Source organism: Danio aesculapii, chromosome 18 (assembly GCF_903798145.1).
Source record: "Danio aesculapii chromosome 18, fDanAes4.1, whole genome shotgun sequence".
In the NCBI taxonomy this organism is placed as follows: Eukaryota; Metazoa; Chordata; class Actinopteri; order Cypriniformes; family Danionidae; genus Danio; species Danio aesculapii.
In genome coordinates this window covers 42530270-42557003 of record NC_079452.1, presented here as the reverse complement: position 1 = coordinate 42557003, position 26734 = coordinate 42530270, and the positions used below count along the sequence as shown (strand labels likewise).

Here is a 26734-nt window from a genome sequence, read left to right as displayed (position 1 = left end):
GCACAGGGAAGATGCACACTCTTCAGGTACACATTTGGAAATGTTTGTGTAATTATATTGATTAAACGTGTTGATTCGTTTCCAAACCATTACATATAATTTTATAGATGTTGTGTCCTTGCGTTTATGAAATAAAAGATAAACATATAAATAACTTTTAAAATGGAGTGGACCGAGCGGTTTTTCTGTGAGTGGGAGCAGAAAACCCAGAGAGGATCCCCAGAAGAGCAGGGAACCCAGCAATTGACCGAAATCAATCATATCAACAAAGAACTTTAATTCATGCAAATATATCATTATTTTATTGATTGAATATATTTAAGTACTAATAATTTATTGTATTTAAGTGTAATTACTGTACAATTCATTTACTGTATCTCTATTTACTCCAATGTGTGTTTATGTAAATTTACACAGACACACAAAAGAATATTTGCAAAAAATTACCTCTCTTTTCTTTTCAAAAACCACCATGTAGCTTACATTTATATTTACAATTCCATAAACATAAACCCTAACAAACACAATGCTTGTCTAAACATATTTTGGAACAAACACTGCTTTTTCTAGTAAAGATCATAAATGCAACAGTCAAAATGCCAGTGTTCTGTTTACCTGTGCTTCTCTAAGCTTGCCATTAGTGCTCTGTTGAAGTGTTTGTAGTTCTTGATGCTGCTGTTTGGATTTGTCCAGCTGATGCTGCAGGTCAGTGGACTTGGTGGAGCTCTCCTTCAACTATACACAAACACAATCAGATATATACAATCTCTGAGAAAACAGAAGTCCATGCAGTGACTTAACAAGATAAACAAGCCCACCACAGTAATAATTATCCTGTCTGACTTATACAAGTAAAAACACACGTTATCCATTAAGCTGCTGGCTAAACTAATAATTACTGTCAATGTGCACCACTGAATTGATGAGATTGGAGACCTCCAGTGTTGTAAAATGTTTACTCATCAGCCATTTCACTTGTTTACCTCTTCCTCCAAGCGGGAGAGTTTGAGCTGCAGATCTGCCGCCTGCTGTTCTCTGTCTTTGAGCTTCTCTCCGGACAGCTGTCTCTGCTCTTTCAGACGACCCTGCAGCTCCCCCACCTGACGCTCCGCTTCCAGCAGCTTTGCATGCAGCTGAGAAAAACACCAGAGACTGATTATAAACATTTAGCTTCTTAACAAATCAGCTTAATGCACTCTGCTGCTGTACAAATGTACATTTGTAATGGATGAATTGATCAGATTCTGGGTGAATGGACTGATTCAGGTTTTATTTATGAGCAGAATGTGATTTGGGTTGTATTTTGATTCTGAAAGAATTGGTAACACTTTCATTTTGTTTCATGCACTTACTACAGTAATTACAATGAATTATGCACAATTAAAGATGATAGTAATTTAAAATTTAATGTAATAATGTTTTTTAATTATTTTTTTTAACAATATATGCAATTTAAACATTTTTTTAAATATATATATAGTATTGTATTTTCTTTTATTATTTATTGAAAATGTTATTTCTGTTTAACGAATGTTGGGGTCGGAAAGTTCATTCTTAAATATTATATAAGATATAATACTATATTGTTTGCTGGTATTTGTAATACAATTAAAATCAATTTAAAAAAAAGAATTATGCATAATTACATGTAACTGACACTAAACCTAACCCACACCCTATCCCCAACTATATAATAAGTACATGTAATTAATTAATATTACTCTTTAGTCAAATCAATAGTTACACTGTAACCACGTCCCCTTATTAAAGTGCATTTAAAAGGCTGATCTGAAGCTGAACGTAAAGATGAGTGGGTTTCATTCTGAATTAAACAACAAATGGGTTTACTTCTGAAATAAAAGAGAGATCTTATTTTGAACTACACGATGGAAGGGTTTGATTTGAAACAAAAAGATAGATGGATCTGATTCTGAACTTAATTTGGAAGGACCCGATTCTGAACAAGTTGGAAGAATCTGATTCTCGACAGAAAGGGTGGTTGGGAGTCTGTTTAGAAGGATAGATTTGATTCTGATTCTAACAGGATGAATTTAATCCCGATTGAAATTTGATTCTGAACTAATGTTTAGATGTATTTGATTCTAATTCTACCAGGATGAATTTGATACTGATTGGAATGGGACTAGAGTCTGAACTGTAATATGAAGGCCTGATTTGATTCTGAAAGAATTTGATTGTGATGCTAATGGGAAGAATTTGATTCTGAACTAAATGGATGTGGGATTTGATTCTAAAGTGAAAGATGCAGATTGGATTTGATTCTAAATGGGTGTATTTGTTTCTGAACTTAAAGAGATAGTTCACCCAAAAAATGTGGTTATTTACTTATCCTGCTACTTGTTTCTGTTGAACAAAAAGATATACTATAAGGGAAAAACAGCCATTTTCTACCATAGTTTATTTCCACTTTTATTAATTCACAGACATAATAATTATTTTTATTATTTTCACTTGAGTGTGAGTAAATGATGAGGAAATATAATTTTTTGAGTTAAATCTACCTTTAAAGACCCTTTCAATTAAATTCAAAGAATGGATGGATTAGCTTCAAAAAAAAAGTTGGATGGATCTGATTCATAACTAAAGAATGGATGGATTTGATTCTGAACTAAAGTATAGATAGATCTGATTTTGATTCAGACATAATGAATTAGATTCTAAACTGAGAGGACAGATTAATCTGATTCTGAAGTAAAGGGTTGATTTGATTCTAAAATAAAGGAAATGATGAATTTGAATCATCTTTTTATTGGCATCTCTTACTGACCTGGCTGATCTCGCTCTGCTGCTGCAGGCCCTGGTTTTCTTTGTCCTCCCTCTGCTGTTGGAGTTGTTTCCGCTCTGCCTTCAGCTCCTGCTGATTCTTCTCTAGCTCGCCCAGCTCTCGTCTGAGTCGTGCAGCCTCCTCTCCGCGTTCAGTCAATTCAGCCTGTGCTCGACTGAGAGCTGCTTCTCCTGAAGACACCCGTGCTTGACTCTCCTGGAGCTCCAGGTCTTTCTGATGCAGATTAGCCTGAAGACTCTTCTTAGAGGTCTGTTCCTGACCCAGACGCTCCTCCAGTTCCTGATTCTCCTTCTCCTTACGAGATAATTTCTCAGACAAAGCCTGAGGAGTAGCAGAGTGATAGAAATTCATTGGCATTCAGTTTTTATTACAACTGATTAATTCATTCATACAAACTTTTAATGCTTTATGGCAAACAATGATAATACAATAAAACAAGTGTTTTCATCAGACCACCGGTCGCCAGCACAGAATACAAAACATCAGCACAGCAGTGTTTTTGGATTCTGACAAAATGTTTGGGAATTCTGGGATAGCTCAAGGAGCTCTTTTATGAGAGCAGAGCTGAGCAGTTGTATTCTGACCTTTGCTTGTGACAGCTTTAAAAAGGGCAAGAGAAAAAAGGGCACCGTGACGAGCACAATGGTGGCATGGGGATGATAAAAATGTCTTGTTTAGCTTGGGTTTATATTGAGAATAGCTGTTTACTCTTTTTACAAAGATTTTTTGTTCTTCCAATTTCTTTATAAGATAGAGGCCTGCTGTTCATTTGGTTTCTGCAAGCTATACATGTTTTTCTAAAGGTTGTTCTAAACCTGTGTGACTTCTTTTAAATGACCTTTGGTATTTTAGCACAGCGATTCTCCTACTTGAGGTATAAGTCACCTCTAAGGGCAGTACAAATGTCTTAATTGTTTTAAATAAGTGTAAATATATATAAAAATATGAGTAAAATAATGTCCGCGCAACCAATATATTCATATAAAATATTAAAGAGCATACTTATGACCTGAATTATTGATATGAAAATGATAATGCTGTATTATAAATGATTAAATATTTTTAGAAAAATGGGTATTGGTTTGAATAAAAACTTTAAATAAAAGCTTTAAAAATGTATAACATAATTATTATAGTATTTAGGGGCTTTGCTCTGATCTATAAAATCACAAATTGATTTTTCTCAAGCATAAAAGAATAATTCAGCTTTGTGATCACATCAATACATTTCCTTTTAGAATTTAAAATAGCACAATTTAAATATAAAAATAAATTACAAATTTTAATAAATAAAATTTTTTTAATTCATTAAATGATTCCTGTTACAAATAACTACAGCGTATGTGAGCATATCAGACCCACTATATTTGTATTAGATCTTAATTCAGCTTCAAATTGCAAGAATCTTTTTTTGATCATGCTGGATGAAAAAAATACAAATAATTTTTCACATTGTTAAACAAAACTTTCATAAAAGATAATTCACTGTTTATTCCACCAATGCATAAGCTAATGTTAACAAAATAAGTCTTAATATGGTATTACGCGTTTTCAATAAATAAATATATTCAATTGAAGTCAGAATTATTATGCCCCCCTGAATTATTAGCCCCCTGTTTATTTTTTTCCCCAATATTTGTTTAATGGAGAGATGATTTTTTTAACACATTTCTAAACATAATAGTTTTAATAACTCATCTCTAATAACTGATTTATTTGATCTTTGCCATGATGACAGTAAATAATATTTTAGTTGTTATTTTTCAAGACACTTCTATACAGCTTAAAGTGACATTTAAAGGCTAAACTAGGTTAATTAGGTTTAACTAGGCAGGTTAGGGTAATTAGGCAAGTTATTGTATAACGAAGGTTTGTTCTGTGGACTATTGAAAAAATATATAGCTTAAAGGGGCTAATAATTTTGACCTTAAAATGTTTTTTAAAAAATTAAAAACTGATTTTATTCTAGCTCAAAGAAAACAAATAAGACTTTATGTAGAAGAAAAAATATTATTAGACATACTGTGAAAATTTCCTTGCTCAGCTAAGCATCATTTGGGAAATATAAAAAAAAAAGAAAAAAAAATTCAAAGGGGGGCTAATAATTCTGACTTCAACTGTAGTATGTCTATTCAAGCCATGCTTCCCTTTACATTTTACATGCAAGCTTCACCCTCTCATTCCTGCATATTCCCTTTGAACTTTTTGAATTATTGTTTAAATTTATCCCTCAGGACTCTTTACAAGGATGGTTCTATTAACAACCCCTTAAATCGCCCCCATTTCACTTCCCACCAGTACCACAGTCCACATTTTTCAGAAGTCAGCCTGTAGACTCTGATCTCTTAATCTTGTCCTGACAATTTGAACAATGGATAAGAGAGTTGTGGGTCATTACCTGTGGCCATATATCCTTCTGATTGTCAAAACAGGCACGAGACAAATCTCCCCCCTGCTGCTGTAATTGCACAGCATTTGTGATGTAAATGTCAACACTCTTTAACGACCAATCAAAACACATGGCGTGCTGACAGGTCAGTGGGACGACTTTGGACCGAACACACAAGGCCGCTTACTGTTAAGTGTGTCATGCCGTTTCCTGAAAGCCAGCTGGTAGCGTTTGTAAATGGCAGTACAGTAAACTTATATTTGGAAGCAGGCGCAGATGCAGGCAGGTCTTAACATAGTTCTCTGAAGCCATTAAAGTAGGCCATTAAAATCTACAGCTGGATTTGCAGTAAACATACAGCACATGCTTTGTTGCTAAGGGTGGTCCAGTAATTCTAGAAAACTAATGTGAATTCCCACAAATGATTGATCAGTGTTTAAATTCAAAGTCAATTGATCGAAAAAAGAGATATTTCTATTTCAGAGGTTCAATGTTTCCGTAAAAACAGGATGTGCAAATAACACTCAAAAAGCAAACATCCTCACCAAAGGAAAATTATTTTACTGTAAACTGTTTGTTTGTTTGTGTACAGTATAAAGACTAAATAGATTATATAGATAAGATGCATCTATGCTAGACCTTCAGGGTTTCATGACATTAACATGCACGAGCAGTTATATAGATTATTTAAACTGAACTCAGATTAGTTAGATCAAATGATCTTGCTGTTATGAAACCAATTTAAGTGTGGACGTTTAGTTCGGCTCATTGAAGTCAGGTTGTTGACTTTAATCCCTGCTTTTCTATAGGACTTTAATGAAACAGCCCCCTGGAGTGACCGAATTAGGTTTCTTATTCCAACATTGAGGCTAATTTCATGGAGTTTGTTACTTGTACGCAGCTCCCACTCTCTTTGCCATTTGCTATTATTAACATTAGTCCTGCACGATATTAGAAAAATCGAAAATTGTGATGTTTTGTTATTCTGCGATATATATTGCAATATGATCAATACAATTTCACCAGATGACTTGATTATCTCGATTTGGAAAGAATTTACAATTTTAGACTGATTGGGATGATTCTGTTGGGAAGCGCATCTGCATAAAATCTAAAAATCAATCTACAAGCGTTGATAATTACAATAAAGAAAATGTTACAATTGAAACAAACAGTCTTTAATCATTTTCTGTGTCTAACATTATTCAGATACAGTAATTGAACAATAAAAATACAAATAATTCAATGCCATTATTCATTTTTAAAGTTAATCACAGTACAATTCCTTGTGCCTGAATGCTTTCAGAATCATTATACAGTCACAGGCCACAAAAGAACATACAAATGACCAATTATAACACAAACTCAACATTGCAGATTCTGCTATGCGACTACTGCGAATGATCACATTGCGATATCGATGCTGAAACAACATATTGTACAGCCCTAATTAACTTAGGAACAAATTATTAGGTTTAAGTGTAAAAGGGGTATTTTACACTGAACAAAGACTAGGATTGAAAAGGAATCAATAATTAATTATTTAAAACAGCCAATTAATGATTCAACACAATGACTAATATACAATGTGTCAAAAGCATTGTCTCAGAAAAAATCTGCCGTCTTTTGTTCACTCAAAAATGACCGTTCTGTCCAGGGCTTGACATTAACACCCGCCAACCTGCCAAATGCAGATAGATTTCAGCTGTGGCGGGTTAGACAGTCACACCCACTGGCCACTTTTTGCAGGTTGAAGATCTTTTTTAAATGAATTTTTCCTAAAAATCAGAGTTCAACAATAATGACTGCACAATGAGGGGCCAGAATAAGAGATGACAATAATAACTGTGTTTGCTTGAGCAAAAGAAAGCAGGTAAACAGCAAATGAGAGGATGATCATGCACACGGTGTGACAAAAGTGATCATGACTCACTGACAAGGGCTTCAGTGTGAAGGCTGATTTTAGCTGATGTGATGCGCACTCTTTTAAATAGACTGAACAAAATGGGACACTTGTGCACCCACAGTCCTGCTTTTTGTAAGCAGCAGGTTGCTTTTGCTTTAACATTTCATGTGATCATTCTTTAATTAACGCACACAGTATGTTTTTCACCTGCTTTCTTTGCTTAGTTATTTTGGGCTAATTTTTTTTTTTGGTGTGGCTAGAGAAACATTTGGTAAATCCTTAGTGTTGAGCTCTGAAAAGTCATAAAAACTATAAAAACTAACTGCAATGCGACACTATGAAACCGCAACCCATTTGATCATGCTCATTGAGCAAGCTCATATACAACACAAAAAAGTGAAATGAATAAGGAGGCATGTGGAAATAACATAAAATCTAAATCAAGTCATTTTAGCATGTCAAAATTAATTTCTGCATATATATATATATATATATATATATATATATATATATATATATATATATATATATATATATATATATATATATATATATATATATATATTTTCTCCAACATCAAAATTGAGACTAGGGAAAATGGCGAGTGGCTAGTAATGTTGGAAAACTACTAGCCACAGTAGCTGGTGATCAAAAAAGTTAATGTCAAGCCCTGATTCTGTTATAGTTTACTCAACCATAAAGAGTTACAAGTACGCATTACTAATAAAAATGTGAGTTTTTAATAAACCCTTGTGTGCTTGCTTCATTTTTCTCTTGCATGTGCTGTACAGGTTTTGCACATTAACTGTATGTGCTTTAAAACGATCCATATTAATGACATGAAGTTACATAGATGAGTTGAGTTGTAATACTAAAGTGTATGTATTTAAATGGTTACCGCCAATTAATCAATAGTAGATTCATCACTGACATCTCAAATCTATCGGAGTGTTACCTGGGACTGCTGCTGGAGGTTGTTCAGGCTACTTTGTAATTGATGGATCTGTTGTGTGTAAACCGCTGCCTCTTGAGGACCCTTCTCCAGTTCAGCCTTTAACTGAGTAATCGTTTTCTGCAAACAAGCACACAAATGTGAGACCGGCGTAATTAGGTTGAAGAAAACAAAATAAAGACTGTAAGGGACAGAAGTGCACAGATTGAAACAAAGCAATAAACATTTAAAGGAACATTCCACCTTTTTTGAAAAAGTCTCCTAGAGTTGAATAGTTGACTTTAGTCGTTTTTTAATCCGTTCAGCTGATTTCTTGTTCTGGCAGGGTCACTTTTAGCTTAGCTTTGCAAAATGAATTAAAAGTTACAAGCATTCGAAAGAGTTTTGATAATTTTCCTATTTAAAGATTGAGTATGGGGTGACACGGTGGCACGGTGGTAATTAGCACTGTTACTTCACAGCAAGAAGGTTACTGGTTCAAGTCCTGGCTGGGTCAGTTGGCATTTCTGTGTGGAGTTCTCCCAATGTTGGCATGGGTTTCCCCCACAGTCCAAAGACATACGGTATGGGTGAATTGAATGAACTGAATTGGCCGTAGTGTATGTGTGTGAATGAGTGTGTAAGGATGTTTCCCAGTACTGGGTTGCAGCTGAAAGAGCATTTGCTGTGTAAAACATGCTGGATAACTTTACGGTTCATTCTGCTGTGGTGACCCCTGATGAACAAAGGGACTAAGCCGAAGGAAAATTCATGAATGAAGCTTGAGTAGTATTGTGTAGTAACATCGTGTGATAAAACCAACAGATGCCTTTTCAGAAGGTGCCTCTTTTTTAATTTTTAGAATGAAATGCTAATGGTCTAATCCGATTCAATTCATTATGCTAAGCTAAGCTAAATGTGACCCCACCAGAACAAGAAATTGACTGAATGAATTCAAAAATGGTTAAAGTCAACAGTTTAACTCTAGAAGACTTGTAAAATTAGCCTTTTTTTTCAAAAAAGGTGAAGTGTTGCTTGAAAATGTTACATTTTATAGCAGGGGTCACCAATCTCGTTCCTGGAGGTCCGGTGCCCTGCAGGGTTTAGCTCCAACTTGCCTCAACACTCCTGCCTGGGTGTTTCAAGTATACCTAGTAAGGCCTTGATTAGCTTGTTCAGGTGTGTTTGATTAGGGTTGGAGCTAAAATCTGCAGGACACCGGACCTCCAGGAACAAGTTTGGTGATCCCTGTTTTATAATAATGTTCAAACGGTTTGATTTTATCTCCAAGATGAATTTCATCTTTGACTTCAGTAGTCATGTAGTAAATTGCAAGTTATATTTCAAATAAGCTTTCTGTTGTCAATTCCCATAAACAATATTAAGCAGAAAAAGTGATCATTATAAGAAAATGTTAAAATTATTGGATTAGAATATTTATTTGGATTGTAATAATTGGATTTTAAAAGACTGCTAAAAACCTGCAGCAGTTTTTTATAAATTTTTTATATTTGATTATAAGAGATTAAAAGATTTAAATTTGTAATAATATTTACAAATATTTAATACTTTGAATCATGTACATGCACCCTTGGTCGTCATACCAGTCCTAATATTTATAAATCAAATGTTAAATTTACATCATTTTGATGGTAAAAATAAATCAATAAAATACTAACTCATAAACAAAAAAATACTTTAAACGCTATAGATGTTCATGATCTAGAGCCCTATATGGTCACTCCGAAGCTATGAAAATCTGCAGGGTGCTTTTTTTACATGCACATGACCTAGGACTTGTCCTTGCCCTGAAGCCTGGTGGCTGACTGTACTTCTTTCATGTTTGAGTGTCATGTTTACTTCCGTCAATGTTAATATGCCATCTATTTCATCTTCTTGCATATGATATAAAAAAACACCTTACAAAAATAATAATTTCCATATCAAATGTCCCATTTTTTTACTTTCATGAGGTACTTAAAACAAAGTAAGATTAAAATAACAGTGCATTATGGTGGCGAATGAGTACAATTAGAAGGCTGAAAACATGAACAACATTAAAGCACACAGACGTCAAGAAGGGCTATTTATAAGAATCATTTTCAGCAGGAAAAAAGGGCACTCAGACAGAATTATGAAACCAACTGAGGTATTCAAGAGAATTGTTACCTCAAGTTTATGAATCTTCAAGAGCATGGAAAGCAGGTGCAGGTTTAAGTGAAGGGTGCAAGAGAACGAGGGAGAAGGACACAAACACAGAGCAGTGAGGTGAGACGGGACACACAGTACACAGACACATATGCACATACAGGAAAAACACCAAACCCTGGTGACCCGTCTACCCTAGATAACTTAGTTTTTCACATCATATGTATGTTTTCGACGTAGGAGTGTGCAATATCAGGGCTCACAAAACTGATAGCCTGATGTCCCTTCAGTGCTTTTGCATTCTCTCACAAATTGGATAATTATGTTGTGTGTAGATTTCATGCATTGAGGAACCACTATCAACATGTGTTTGAATTCGCATTTGTGCTAACTGGTATTGTCAAAAGAGCAGGTTCTATGGAACCAAGTTGCTAAAATATATAAAGTAATACAATAAATGTAGGCCTACCAGCTTTTCATGTGATTTTATTTTAAGGACAATTAAAAATGTTTTTAACAAATATATTATATTAATAAATAATTTTTTTTTTAAATTATATACATGTAGACTATAATGAATGCCTGTATAATTTTTTATTTAGTATGTATGTTTTTTGTGGGGTTTTATTTAGCAAATAATGTCTTTTCTGTTCAGACCACTACCAAAAACTGTGGAGTGCCTGTCCGAAAAGCTACCAGGACTTAGAAATCTTGCAAGCCCTGAATACTGATTTCAAAAAATTACATTTACTGTGAACACTTTGTTGAATGAAAATGTAACTTTTTTGCTGTTTGTGATGCTACCTTGGTTAGTTAAGCTGTCATGGATAAACAGATGTAAACTTTTAGTAGGTGGTGGAATATGTATATTTTAAAGAGTGATTTACTGAATCATTAATTCACATAACTAGCTGAAAACTGCTGATTCATTTTAAAAAAAGCAGCAAGTCACGTTTGGATTGCCTTTCTTAACTCCTAATGTCACTAGTTAATATACTCAATGCATTTTTTTTCAACATACCCTGTGATTTCTAAAATATCAGCCTCTACCAAATGGTTGATATATCGGTTGATGGTAAAAGTACCGTAATTAATACATATACTATGAAAAATCTGAAAATATGAAGTATGCCAAAAAAATTCAGATTACATATTTAACAGTAATTTACACATTTTCTCGTTTTTTTGTTGTTTACAATAAAACCAGAATCAATTGTAGTAGTGCAACAGGATGTTTGTTTGATTTTTTTTGTAAACCTAAAATGCTGTGAAGTTTAAAGCATTATTTAAAACAGTAATTCTCTGAATTACTTTAACAGTCATTATTTAAAACCATTTGGTAGAGCGGCAGTCAAATGGTTAATGTATTATTCAAGACAAAACAAGATTAATTCAGAACAAAACAATGCAGAGTTGCTATGTGATGCACAAAAGTTCTGCTCTAGCTCTTTTCTGTATTTTTAGACAAAACTACACTGTGATCCTACATAAATATTCCATACCTTACAAAAATAAAAAGTTGTAAAAAATTATATGGTAACTATTTTTGCATGAGTGACAAAATTGTTAGGAAACTAACAAATTATCAGTATAAAGTTTAAGCTAATAAATAAATATTTTTGTACAGTACAAATGCAAGTTGACCAATGTGACAAAGACTTTTGCATTGTAATATTTTTTTTAATTCAAATAAATGCTTTTCTTTTAAATGTATCAACAAGGTTTCTACAAGTTTCTACAATGTACAAGTTACATTTAAGACATTTGTAAGACCATTATGAATGAAATTTTAGACTCATAAAAGGTGAAACGCCCTTTATGAAAAGGAATAAAAAAGGAATTTTTCAAATGGCCTAGATGGAAAAGATATAAAAAAAAATAATAATTAAAAAGTTAAAAATTACCTTTTTAAGAAACCAAAAAAAAAGCTTAAAGTTTTAAAATTAAAGTTTGTTGGTGATTGTATGTGTGTTGGTCAGATTGGGTAGCAATTCATGAACAAAGGAAAATTAAGAGCTGTTTAAAACAAGATTTAAGACCTACAACAGAATATTTCAGTAAATTTAAGACATTTTAAAGTCATAAATTTTAAGATTTAGGACATTTTAAGACCCTGCGGATGCCCTGATCAATAAGTGACAATTTTAAGTCACGTTGGACAAAAGCATCTGCCAAATGACTAAATGTAAATGCATCATGACTTCCACTACAATATTAAGCAAAATTGCCAATAAAAAGAAGTGTCTTGAGGTCTAATGATTTCTACAGCAACAGCTGCTGAAAATTCATCTGTACATCTCAGGAAAACATTTTTAAGTTTTTTTAAATGGTCTTAATTTTTTAATTCAAATCAATTGAATTCATCTTTATTCCTATAGTGCTTTTTAAACTGTAGATCGCCAATGCAGTTTAACATGGATAAAGTTCAAGTAAATTAAAACTGTTTTCACAGTTTAAGTTTTCACAGTTTAATAGAATGTAAAAGCTGAAAGCCCAAATTCTGAACACCGAAGAGTAAATTCAACTGTGCGTTTTTTTTTCCACACCATAACTGTATTTTTGATCAAATAATCAGACATTATGTAGCTTTTCTAAAGACCTTTTAGAAAAGTATTGGGGGTTAGAGGGATTTGAAATAAATAATTCATTTTACTTATGTATGTATGTTTGTGTGTGTGTGTGTGTGTGTGCGTGTGTGTGTGTGCGTGTGTGTGTGTGTGTGTGTGTTTGTGTGAGTGAGTGATTCAGGCAAGGAACAAATTATACCTATTAGTTATGAGACTGAAGCTTATTGCTTTCCTAGACAGCTCTCCAGGGCCTGAATCAGAGACACTTAAAACTAATGGATAAAACCAAATGTGAATAAAGACTCTAAACTTTTCCTTAAACCGTCACAAGATGGCAGCCTTTGAACTATGTACGCCATCCTATGTCAAAGCAGAACATCTATGCTTAGGTACACTCAAGTGACCTGTTTGTGATCTATGAACCACAGCCATTCCACTTTTGTGGGCCCTTATATAATGAGAAGCAATTTTTTAGGTCAGAAGTGCAGGAGATTACAGGCATGTTTACAGGAAACACTCAGAGTTGGAAGGCCTGCTAGGGGTTAATGGTTAACCTCAGGAATCTGTTCAGTGTGACCCTCAAATGTTGAACAAACATGCTCAAACACTGCATTATAACTTGAACCTTCGTTATGAAAATTGCTTGTGAGTTTTTTTAAAATTTGTTTTCCTTGCAGATTGAGTAAATTACCAAAGCAGTAATCTGCAATCAGTCTTAATCTTGGTTCGATTTAAAGTGACGTCACTGGTGCACCCATTCAAAGGTCAGCCACTTGCTTCTGTCTCCAAATGACCTCTCATTAGCTTTGCTTCGTGAGTTATCGATTCTGGCATGAGCCTATATACTTTCCGGGCTTTAATCGATACGTACAATTTCCAAATAAACAGCACATAGATCAATCGTTTACTGTATAAAGCATGCATCAATGGTAACTGTCAATCAGACAAGGTCACAACAGCTTTGAGCCAATTCCTGCAGATTCCTATGATCAATCTTTGCTTAAATTAACAATCAATGAATTGACTAATTGATTCTTTTATAATAATTACTTTCATAATTATAATTTATTATTATGACTTTAATAATGCACAATGTGTCTATTTCATGCCAGGATGCTATGCCGTGATGTGACATGAGAGGACAAGCCAATGAAAAAAGTTAAAAAAGTACAGTAATATTATTTTTATTAAGACTCACGCACACAAGAAGATCATTTGCTTATTGTTTATTTGATTATTATCGCACGTTATGATCGCTGACGTTTAACACCTCATGACTAAACAAAGGGCGCTAATGTGAATGCGAATACAGACAACATGCAAAACAGCTAAACTAAAGCATTATTTAAAAAAAACACCTTTGTTTCGCTGTTTTTGGTTTGACGGACCGCATTAAAAACTGACTGGCCGTCTCCTTTCATAGATCACCTGCCCTCACAAGTAAGAGAAATGGTTTTGTGTCAATTAGGTTTTTTTGTGGAGGAGGGTGGTCGAAGGCTCACAGGGAATGGTCTTTTGTTTGGGAATGGGAATGGGAATGGCTTGTTATTTTTGTTGTTGTTGTTTTTATTTTCTTTTGTTCTGTTCTAATGTTCTTTTCTCAAATGACATTTCTATATTATTGGAATGTGCTGTGATGAGGAAAATAAATATTTAGTTTTATGTGCCTTTCCAGAGACTATGTAACTAATTGGTTGCCAACATTAGTACTTAAAGATGGTATGATGTTTCCCTTTTTTTCCCCTTACCTCCATCTATCTGTTGGCTTATTTTTAAGGATTACTAGAATTTCTTCAACCCATTGAACATGTTTTATAAAACTTGCCTTTGACTATGTCTGTAAAAGCACATTGTACAATCAATTTGATAACCTTAAATAAACATGTTACAAAAAAATATAAATAAATAAATAAATAAATAAATAAATAAATAAATAAAATGCTCAAATCATTAAAAAAAACTGACTGGCCAATGAGATTGGCACTTTTGTTCACCTGCCGAGAACTGCGCTGCTATTAATTATTTAATTGCTATTAAAAAAATATTATAAATTTTCCCCTCTTTTTATACACTTTATTAAGTTTATATAGTGTAGCCAATGGGCGTTTGAAAGACAAAAAGTTGGATTATTATTATGTTTCAATTTTTCTTATTATTTAAATGGCCAAATTCTGACAGAGGAAAGTTAAATGTGCTGGACTGTTTATTTGCCTATAGACTTCAACACACTAAAGCTGCGGTCACACTAGACTTTTCTCCCCATAGACTTCCATTGATATGCACGCGAATAAGTCAGACCAGAAACGCAAGCTCATGAGACAAGTTTTGTTTTCAAGCTTCAAGCTTGGTGAACTCTGACCTGCGAAATCACATCAGGTGACTGTGTGAGACCAATCGAAGATCAAAACATGACCTCTCAGACAGAAATTTAAAATATGGACCAATCGCTCGCTTTTTTTAATGGCTAATCATCTTGTTAAATCCCACCCCTTTTCGCAGCACCGTACTTCAGAATTTCGCACGCAGAAATTCTAGTGTGACCGCAGTATTACCAGTAGGTATTAAACAAGCCTGAAGGACTCGATTGGTTTGAGCAGGTGTGTTTAACTAGGGTTGGAACTAAACTGTGCAGAGCTGCGGCCCTCCAGGAACTGAGTTTGACACCTGTGGTTTAGGGCATTCAATTTAAACTCATCTAGATGTTCCCCTAGCACTGGACACTTGTGGAGCATTATCAATAATGTACATACGAGGGAACGAGATGGAGGGAAGTTAGCGAGCAAAGGGCATAGAAAACTGGACTGGAATACAACACAAATGTCAGAGAGAGAGTTTTAATTTTATTGCCATTTCAGCTTCTATGGCTATGTCATGGCAAAAAAAATAGATCAAATTTACCACGTTTTATAAATACCAATTTTCTATCATTATAAAAATATTCTAACAATTAAAAGTAATCAACAGCAATAAATAATACACGAGGTAAAATCCATAAATAACAATAATAATAATAATATATAAGATAAAAATCTAAAACAGTTTAAGGTTTCCTTTTGATAAAAATTTTACAATTTTAGACGGATTCACATTTAAAAATATTTCATTTAAAGTCTCTCCAGATAAAATTGTTGTCTGATAACATTAAAAATGGGGCAATCCACAAGAATATGCTTAACAGTTTGGTTTCTCTGTTGCAATATAGACATTTTGGGGGTTCTTAAACAAATGTCAGAAACTTAAATTTGCTCAGTTCCACCTTGTGTACTGCAGTATTTCTGCTTTTCATTAAGCACCATCTAATGTGAAAGAGAAAACTGCTTGGATTTGTGAAAAATGCTGACAACAACTGCGAGAAATAAACGTTCCAGTGTGCACAAGGCTTTACTAAAAGCATGTTCTTTTTCCTCAAATGTGCATAGGATATTGTGCAAATTAAGAAAAATCTGGCAAAGGAAAGAAGGCCGATTTTTACCCATGAATGTTCAAAGTGTGTTAAAGGCTTATGACATTTAGTCATTAGCCCACTTCACCTGTCTTTATGTACCTCACATGAATAAAATGTTAATATTAACACATGTTCCAGTTCAGATGGATCATATGCTAATCTATTTCAAATAACAAACAAGCTGATAATGCTGACCACAATGAATGCAACACCCCAAGCGCACTACTGGAAAGCTTTTAATAAACTCCGGTGCACTTCACACCTGCTATACATGTTTTTCACGTAATCCACATGCAGTTCGAAAATATATACATTCATAGATGTCTGATTTTGTTTTGATTTAAGGCATTTTCTGATTTTGTTTGTAATGCAATAATGTGCTCCTTTCATGAATCTGCTTTGAAACAATAATTCTTGTGAAAAACACTTTACAAATACTGGTCACACTTTATAATAAGGTTTTATTAGTTCATGTATTTACTAACATGAACGACGTGTGTACAATACTTGTACATCATAGTTCAACATTTATTAATGCTTTATTAAAACCCAAATCCATGCTTGTTACCATTAGTTAATGCACAGTGAATTAACATGAACTAACAATGAAAAACTGTATTGTCATTAAATAACATGTCAAAATACTATGTGTCTATAAATAAATGTGTTGTTCATTGTTTGTTCATGTTGGTAAATTAACTAACATTAACTAATACAATCTTATTGTAAAGTGCTAGCCAAATACTCTTGAATTAAACTGAATTGAATTGAACTTATTAACAATTAAATATACAGCCATCTGTACCTCTGAGGTAGTGAAGTTGGCCTGCAGCTGCTCATTTTGGCCTTTGAGGCGCTCGGACTCCTCCTCTCGCTCTCGGGTCATGTTGTCCATGAGCGTCTGCACCTGCACCAGCTCTTTCTTCAACACCTCCACATCTTCCACACCCGGCCTCTGGAGCTGGAGGAGAGCCAGTGACAGACAGGATTAGGCCGGGAAAGATTGATGAGGTAAGAAGTTGATGAAGTATGGGCAGCAGCAGCTGAGAGAACGCAAGCTCATTCATTAACACCAGACAATAAGTGTGACGTTACCAGCTCTGCTGACAGTTTCTCCTTCTCCTGTTTTTCTTTTTGCATATCTTGATTTAGGTTGGCCAGTCTCTGCTCCAAAGCTTCTCTCATACTTTTCTCCTCATCGTAGCGAGATTTGATGTCTGAGATAGGAAAATTGGACAGGCCCGATTTACTTTATATTTACTGTAAATATAAAATGCGGGAATTTTCTTTTCAAGCTTACCAACTATCTCGGTCGCAAGCTGAGCAGCTTTTTGTTCAAACAAGTCTTTCATCTGTTTGATGTTGAACTTCTCCGTCTCCGATTTGTTAAGTCTCATCTCAAGCTCTGAGGAAAGGAATCCAGATTGTAAACTCACAAAATGAGCCATCGTGCTTACAATTTAAACAAATATTCAGTTTTTTACATGAGATACACTCTGTTGAGAGAATATGTGCCAAAATGTTTTTATCCATTAGGTTTGTCAGATAAAATAAATATAATTAAATAAAAAAAAATACAAAATTTAAATAAAACCTTGCCAGAATTCAAATGATAGTCCTTATTTTGTTTTTTATTATATTTTACTTTTATTATATATATATATATATATATATATATATATATATATATATATATATATATATATATATATATATATATATATATATATATATATATATATATATGAGATTTTATACAGATACACTCTGTTGAGAGCATTTGTGGCAAAAATATTTAGTATCCATTAGGTTTATAAATATAATAGAATAAAATAACATAAAATTAAACCTGGCCAGAATTCAAACGAAAAGTCCTTATTTTGTTCTTTATTTTATTTTAAACAAAATACACTCTGTTGAGCGCATTTGTGACAAAAATAGATTGTATTTGTTAGGTTTTTTAAAAAAAAAAAAAATAATAATAAACTAAAATGAACTAAAATGGAATTTAACCTAACTAGAATTCAAATGAAAAGTCCTTATTTTGTTCTTAATTTTATTTTACTTTAATTATACAAGATACATTCTGTTGAGAGCATTTGTGCCAAAAATATTTTGTATCTATTACATTTATAAATAAAATAAAATAGAGGAATTAATCCTGGCCAGAATTTAAATAAAAAGTCCTTATTTTGTTCTTTATTTTACACAAAGATTTTGTACAAGATAAACTACAAATGGATACAAAAATAGTTTGCATCCATTAGGTTAATAAAACAAAATAAAATAAAAAAAAAGAATTAAACAGGCCTAGAATTAAAATAAAAAGTCCTTATTTTGTTCTTATTTTTCTTTATTTATACAAGATACATTCTGTTGACAGCATTTGTGCCAAAAATAAATAAATAAATAAATAAACAAACAAATAAATAAATAAAATCAAGGAATTAAACCTGCCCAGAATTAAAATAAAAAGTCCTTATTTTGTCTTTTTTTATTTTATTTATACAAGATACACTCTGTTGAGAGCATTTGTCTCAAAAATAAAAAAGTAAATAAATAAATAAATAATTAAATAAATAAATAAATAAATAAATAAATAAATAAATAAACAAAACAAAACAAAACAAAAAACATAACGAATAATTAAACCTGCCTAGAATTAAAATAAAATGTCTTTATTTTGTTCTTATTTCAATTTATTTATACAACATACACTCTGTTGAGAGCATTTGTGCCAAAAATAAATAGATAAAATAAAATAAAACGATAAATTAAACCTTGCCAGAATTCAAATAAAAAGTCCTTATTTTGTTCTTATTTTACATTATTTATACAAGATACACTCTGTTAAGAGCATCTGTGCCAAAAAATATATATATAATAGTTAGTTTTTTTTAATACATAAATAAATAAATAAATAAATAAATAAATAAATAAATAAATAAATAAATAAATAAATAAATAAATAAAAGGAATTAAACCTGGCCAGAATTTAAATGAAAAGTCCTCATTGTCTTCTTTATTTTATTTAAATTTTCTTTTATAAACCCACTCTACATTCAAGATCAGGTTAGCACTACTTAACTAACCTGCATCTTCTCCACTTGTACCGTCGCTCTGTGAGCCCTAAAGTCAATGCATATCCAATAATTCAGTTAGACAACACAGCAAACATTATCATTATCTCCAGCAATCAATAGACATTACTAAAAGTGTAAAATGTTCTTAAATCATCTTTGATATCTATGTGAACAGCCATGCATTTGAAAGGATTTACTTTATTAGTTGCTAGTCGTCCTTGCACTTTGTCTAATTCTTTTTTCAATTCCTCAGAAAACCAGCGTTCCTCCTGAAAACACATGTTGAAATTGCACATCAGCAACTTTGGGCTCAATACACATCCAGTGGAAATAACATGATTGAGTAATGCTGTTATGAGTAATGCACATCTCAGGCATATAATGGCTGATAAGAAGGGAGCCAAAGTCAGAATACCTTCAGTGAAGCTTGTAAGTCTTGGATTTCCTGCCGAAGTAATGTTAGATCCTCCCTTAACAAGAAAAACACAAGCCTTTAATATCAACTCTTCATATTTTACTTTGAAATAACCTGCAGCAATAAACTGTACTCAATAAAATGGCTTTTGCTTTACGTCTTGATATATTTCACTTTAAAATGATATAAATATAGCTCAAATCTCAGGATGGCAAGATTCTCTAACTGAGTTTCTCTGGAAGGCAAGTGAGGATGAAGGGTTTAATAATGCATACGCCCACCTGCCGGGGCTGAAGGGGGACGGCTGGTCTCCTGGTTCATGAAAGACCTCATAATGTTTGAAGAGCTCCTCAGCAGAGTTATGGGATTTCATACACTGAGGACAAATAAAGCCCTGCGGAAAACAAAATTGAAACCCACAATGAGATCAGGCGATGATTTGAAAGAGAAAGGAACGCATAAAAGACAACGTCAATGAAGACAGATAAAGGCTAAAGCTGGAAATCGTCATTTACTCACACTTCACTTCTCACAAACCTGTTTGAGTTTCTTTTTTTCTGCTGAACACAAAGGAAATTATCCGGTAACCTGTAACTATTGACTTCCATAGTATTTGTTTTTCCTACAATGGAAATCAATGGTTACAGATTTCCAGCATTCTTTAAAATATCTTCTTTAGCGCTGTTTAACAGAAAGAGGAAACTCATAAACTTTTAGAACCACTTAAGGGTGAGTAAATAATGATAACATACACATCAATAATCAAATTATTTGCCTTAATCTGAATAAGACTGATAATATGATTCAGATGTTTACATGAGTTGCTTTTTGAATGTTCCTTTCATGATGCCGTTTAACATGTTATAGCACATAATTCGATTAACATCATTGCGTCACCACATTATCCACATTTCCTCTAGAGTTTCATGTAATTTCGGGGTGTTTGATTTTTTATTTGTCGACTTTAACTGCAGTTTGCCACTTTCATTTTCATTCAGGAACGTTTCATGCATGCCCCCGTGACAAACAAGATATTGGATGCGAGTTTGAACTGCTGGAAGATTGTCGTTTTAATGGAATTTGTTACTACCGCATGCTGTATGGGGAAAAAAAACCTCTGTATTTCGCAACGGAGGTGTCTGTGGTCCTTCGCTGACTCGGTAGGGGCAGAGAATAGTGTCAGACAGCCGTGTTTATATAGACTATCCTGACACAAAATGCGGCAAAAAGTCCCACATGACAGTAATAGTTTGATTAAGGAGTTTACATGCTGTTCTGCACTTTAATAACATCGGCGTACTCCACATGTCATAATTCGACTTCTGTTTAGTTTTATTATGACCTTAATCATATTAAATTTATCAAAAATAAAGTGTGTACATGGTAGATTCTTAATCAGAGTATTGTTTTAATCGTATTAAAATCGGATTATTGGTGTCCATGTAAACGTACTAAGTGAGTACATTTTTATTTTTGGAATTATCCCTTTGTTTTTATTACAAAACAGTATTTTCTTCCATCTAAGACACAAAAAAGGGTGTGAGACTACTCATTGACACACAAAGGAGCTATTTGTACAGAATGCTTTTTTGGCATCAGACAAACTTGTTTAAAGTATACACTAAAATGAAAATTCTGCACTGAAACCGAACTCTGGATACACTTTCCAAAACCAAAACAAAAATGCTTTGTAATAATTATGCACTATTTTATTTAATATTAAAAAGTACATTTGTAAGATTTTTTATTTTTAAAAAACTAAATCTAATTTAAAAGCACATTTTATTGACAGCAAAATGTTACTGACAGTAAATAAGCCAAGTGAAGGCGTCATTTTACCAGCATTGTATTGACGGTACAGTAGGGCTATTGCAATTTGCTTTTCCAGTGAGCATATGCAATACATGCTTCACAGCACAATATTAAGCTATTATGAGCTGACTTTTACTTTGCTTTAGTCAGTGTGACAACAAGCCTCCCTTGCACAGTCCATCACTGGAGGAAGAGCAAAACTGGCCCACTGAGACCTTCTGGCCAGTGTGGTGTAGCATAGATTTTTTTCAAATCAGGTCTTCGTTTTTTTTTTCTTCAGATGTTCTTTTTTTGTTGAAAACCAAAAATGGGCAAAAAATAATATTGGTGCATGAATACTTTATTCACAAGAGTTTTTAAAAACTTGTATAATTAATTGTGCTCCTGACGGTCTATATCCCCTCCAGGAGCTTCTGTTCAGGGTGTGAGCATCGTCTTGTGGTACCATCGCAGAGAGGCCATATGTCTCTTTCTAAAACCTCTACATTAAATGTTCCACAATGGTGGAATGATCTTCCTATTCCTGCACGAACTGCGGATTCAATACTATCCCTCAAATGACAACTAAAACCCATCACTTTCAAGAGCACCTTAGGCCCGGTGAATAAAACTAAGACCTAGGATTGCAGTCCTACACTAGCACTAAATTCTCTGAGCACAAACAAGTTACTTTGTATATCTAATACTTTGTATAACTTCTTGTGTATTGCCCTTTCTTGTTGAATCACTGAATACCTCTACAATTGTAAATCGTTTTTGTCACATATTGAGCCTGACAGTCAAAAGTTGCTATTCAATTTCACTATGGGAAAAAGAGTTGCGTAAACAAACATTCTGCCACAGAACTAAATAATTCATTCAAAAAAATCAGAGAAAGGATGAGTAAAGGATGACTTTAAAGTCTAATGAACCGACTTAGCTGCAGATTTTTATTTCAGTATGATGATATATTTCCAACTGAAACTGAATATTAAGTAGGGGGAGGGGTTTTATTTTTGTGCACCTCCTCAGATCTTTCCCTCACAGCAAACTAATGGTTGGAGAGGCATGGCCAAACATATCTCGCCCAAGCTGTCAAACTAATGTCATAAGAGAAGAACTGCTATTTCAGAGTATTCCTGTGTATTCACTAGGCATGGGACAATAACCGTTTTTTAAAGTAAAACGCTGTTTGGAAAAGTCAAGGTTTTAAAACCGCTAACATTTTCTGCAATACCGTTCCTAAGGTATATGTAAGTTTTTTTTTTTTTTTTTAAGTTTTGTTTAAAGTTTTTTAAGACAACAGTATCTCCAGCAGGAAAGAAAAGATATCCAAAGATGCCGTCTTAAATTGTGAAGAAATCAGTGTTTTTGAAACTAATAAAGACAGCAGAAGGTAATAATTCATTTGAATTATTTAGCCTGACATGTTTACTGTATCAAAATATTTAAAATGTTTCTCACAATAAAATATATTGTGTTCAATGGGGGAAAAAAAGTTTTCGTCATTTAAAAAATCTATATTTTAAAGCAGTAATCACAATACTGTAAAACCGTGATATTTTTATTCAAGTTTATCATACCGTCAGAATCTTATACCGGCCCATGCCTAGTATTCACTTGCATTGATTAATTGTTCACCGCAAGACTAACAATGCGTTCAAGCAAATAAACATTGAATCTTTTGATTTTATGCAGACTTTCATTTTAAGTTGAACTATACCTTAAAACTATTTAGAATCCAAGACCGATATCACTTTAGCAAAAGAAATAATTTAAAAAATGAATGCAATGAGGTATTTAGGCAGTACTATGGTAGCAGGGGTTATAAATTGAATTGGACTTACCTCTGAGGACTCATTATTCATATCAGCAGACGGCTGCTCAGACTCCGAGCTCTGAGAGCCTCCTTTCCCAGGAGTCTATTTCCATAAAGATTTATGAGGAGAAAAAGCAGAGAAAGAAAGGATTTGAGTCAGACGTCAGCTGCCATGAAACTCATCTCATTATTTCACACTATTCAGGTTTGGCAGAGCTGATCAGGTATCTGGGCAGCCGATCAACAGTGAGTGCTGCTTTGGCCCGCTCACTGCATGTCATTTCACAAGGTGTAAAGGCAAGGATCCTGGGATGTGTTCTGCACGAGGACATACGTCGGCCTGAAACGGTACACTCGGCAGGAGGCTCGTTTAACGTTTCCCTCGATCTTGGCAACCAGGAGATGCATGATGTCAAACAATACTGTTGTCTAACATTGATACGCCCTTGACATTTCATATGTGCCTACTGTCAGATTACATGATATCACTGGAAGACAAGTGGCCGGAAACTGCACTGTAATCACCTTTAGACTTCTGTAGGGAATAGTTTTGACACCTCACACTGGTCTTGTTACATTTTTTTTTACTAGTAAAATAAGTTAGTGTTCAAATATGCACACTTCTCTACGCAAGAAACAATAAGCCGAAAAAGCAAATGATGATGTTCAAATTCTCAAGGACAGACTCATAACTAGAGACAGGAATTCAAGGAATCTCAAAAAACTTCATGTCACACCCCATAATCCAAAAGGGAGCTTTTTTTTTATAGAATTATATTTTGTTATAATCCACTTATAGAAACCTTATTAATCATTTTAGAGCAAAAGATACTAAGATGTAAAATATTTATATAATTCATTCATGTATTCATTTTCTTTTCAGTTTAGTCTATTTATTAATCAAGGGTCACCACAGTGGAATGAACCACCAACTTATCAGCACGTTTTTACGCAGCAGATGAACTTCCAGCCGCAACCCAACACTGGGAAACACCCACACACTCACATACACTACGGCCAATTTAGCTTATTCAATTCACCTATAGTGCATGTCTTTGGACTGTGGGGGAAACCGGAGCACGAAGAGAACATGCAAACTCCACACAGAAACGCCAACTGACCCAGCCGGGGCTCGAACCAGTGACCTTCTTGCTGTGAGGCGATTGTTCAACCCACTGCGCCACCGTGCTGCATGATAATAACAATTGTAAAAATATATATATATTTTTTTTTTACACAAAATATTAATTCATGATTAAAATGTCACTAATGTTAAAAATGTGATATTATTTTTGGAACTATTAGTAAGAATTTATTCCCCATTTTTCTCCTAATACATTTGTTACAATTCACTGTCCAAAATAATAATAATACATTCATTCATTCACTCACTCACTCATTTTCTTTTCGGCTTAGTCCCTTTATTAATCTGGGGTCACCACAGCAGAATGAACCGCCAACTTATCCAGCATATGTTTTTACGCAGCGAATGCCCTTCCAGCTGCAACCCATCTCTGGGAAACATCCATACACACTCACACACTACGGACAATTTAGCTTACCCAATTCACCTGTACCATGTCTTTGGACTGTGGGGGAAACCGGAGCACCCGGAGGAAACCCACGTGAACGCGGAGAGAACATGCAAACTCCACACAGAAACACCAACTGACCAAGCCGAGGCTCGAACCAGCGACCTTCTTGCTGTGAGGCGACAGCACTACCCACTGCGCCGCAAAAATAATAATAATAATAATAACATAATAAAATAATAATAATAATCTAATGTTAGAACCCCTGGAATCTTTGGCACTGTGATAGTATTAGTTAGAGCGATTAGAAACCTTTTATCAACCCCAGTTCTTGCTCCTTCGATATCTTTTATAGTAAACATTATTACAGATCAAATACTATTTTAAGAGAGTTAAAAACAAAAGTTTAAAAATATATATTGTGGTAATGCTTTTTTTCATTAAAATGTATATTTTTATTTTAATACAAATACTTTTTTCTAAAGGATATTAACCATTAAAATGACAGATTCCAAATTATAAAACAGCAGAGACATTTCTAGCATTTATAATAAAAACTAACAGCAAAAATCACATATTAAAATGTATTAAGACTGATATTTCAGAATATTACCAATTTCAATTCATTTTTGAGAGATTAAAATACATTTTTAAAAAGATAAATAAAAATAAAATAATAAAACAGTGAATGATAGGTGTCAGGAACGAGACCAAAAACTATGCTAGGTCCTGTCCTTCAGCCCATGTTACATGATTATATTACGGTAAAACAAGAAGGTAAACACTTATTGATTCAAAGAATTCCTGTTTCTGGCAGCACTCAGAGCTTAAAGCACATAACTGTACACCCTTTCCCATGCACTCTGAATGACAAATATTAGGATAATACGAATACTAAACAACAATTATGGATGGAGGAGCTTTTATGACTGCAGCAACTGGATTCGCCAAATCAGACATCTCTGAACTCATCTACTGTGAGTCACAGCCTGACAGATCACTGCAAAACACATTCACACCAGCTATCTCAACAAGACACACCTCTTGATAAAAGAAATAAACAAGGGTGACATCTTGTCATAGCCTGTCGTTAATCATAAAACGACTTATTAATGAGTAATTTGCAGAAGCTGCGTTAGCCCGCTAACTGGCTAACAGCACAGTCTGTATGTCAACATGACGCAAAATGACAATATAAACAAATGTACTGCTTCTAAATAACTAAACACATCTGCTGCGCTTTCAGTTTGAGACTGTCCTCAAAAAGCAGAAACGAAAAGTCAATATGAATCAATCTTGTACGAGGCCACCATTCAGTCAGGCCCGACGAGCAACAATCACTGAATGAACGTCTGTATTTCACTCACCATCTGTAATATTCGTCTTAACATTCTGGTCCTTTTTTAGGTCAAATTGTGAAAAAAGATCAAATCTAAGTTTTAGTTAATGAGGGCGTGTGTTAATATTTTGTTGTTGACACCTGCAGACACACACACTGCTGCTCCTGTACAAGCCCACCCGTTTCCTGAAAAATCCCGCCCTTCGTCTGGTCACCGTTTGTGATGATTGGAACGTTTGCGTGAGCGACTTCCAATCTAGCGAATCGTAGGCTGTCTGAATGAAGCGATATCCAATCATAAGAAAGAGAGATCGGGTCAAAGGCGGGACTTGTTGAAATGAGCGCAACAGTGACCGCACATTTTTTTCAGTGGCAGTGATTCCGGAAGCATTTTCCCCATTCATTTTTTGAAACGGAAAATATTTACTAATAAATTGTTGTAGGCAAGAACTGTTGTTGTTATTACTATTATTATTAATGTTATTATTATTATTATTATTATTATTTAAAAAATCAGATGTCATAAAACATTCATTTCAGTCCCTATACGTGCCTGTGCTGCA

The 26734-nt window shown here is 33.8% G+C and overlaps 1 protein-coding gene across 1 annotated transcript in view; it reads right to left on the bottom strand.

The window, feature by feature from the left end:
* The window catches only part of eea1 (early endosome antigen 1), a 45788-nt gene extending 19444 nt beyond the window's left edge, over window positions 1-26344 (bottom strand). The window contains exons 1-13 of the mRNA XM_056478587.1: window positions 26200-26344; window positions 23329-23403; window positions 19972-20084; window positions 19691-19745; window positions 19473-19544; window positions 19285-19321; window positions 17493-17597; window positions 17288-17409; window positions 16998-17153; window positions 8057-8173; window positions 2789-3127; window positions 984-1133; window positions 616-735 (exon numbers count right to left, since the gene is read on the bottom strand). Of these exons, the coding sequence (XP_056334562.1) occupies window positions 616-735; window positions 984-1133; window positions 2789-3127; window positions 8057-8173; window positions 16998-17153; window positions 17288-17409; window positions 17493-17597; window positions 19285-19321; window positions 19473-19544; window positions 19691-19745; window positions 19972-20084; window positions 23329-23403; window positions 26200-26223 (1485 nt within the window). The 5' untranslated portion in view covers window positions 26224-26344. The remainder of the gene's footprint in view (window positions 1-615; window positions 736-983; window positions 1134-2788; window positions 3128-8056; window positions 8174-16997; window positions 17154-17287; window positions 17410-17492; window positions 17598-19284; window positions 19322-19472; window positions 19545-19690; window positions 19746-19971; window positions 20085-23328; window positions 23404-26199) is intronic.
* Between the last annotated feature and the right edge of the window lie 390 nt (window positions 26345-26734).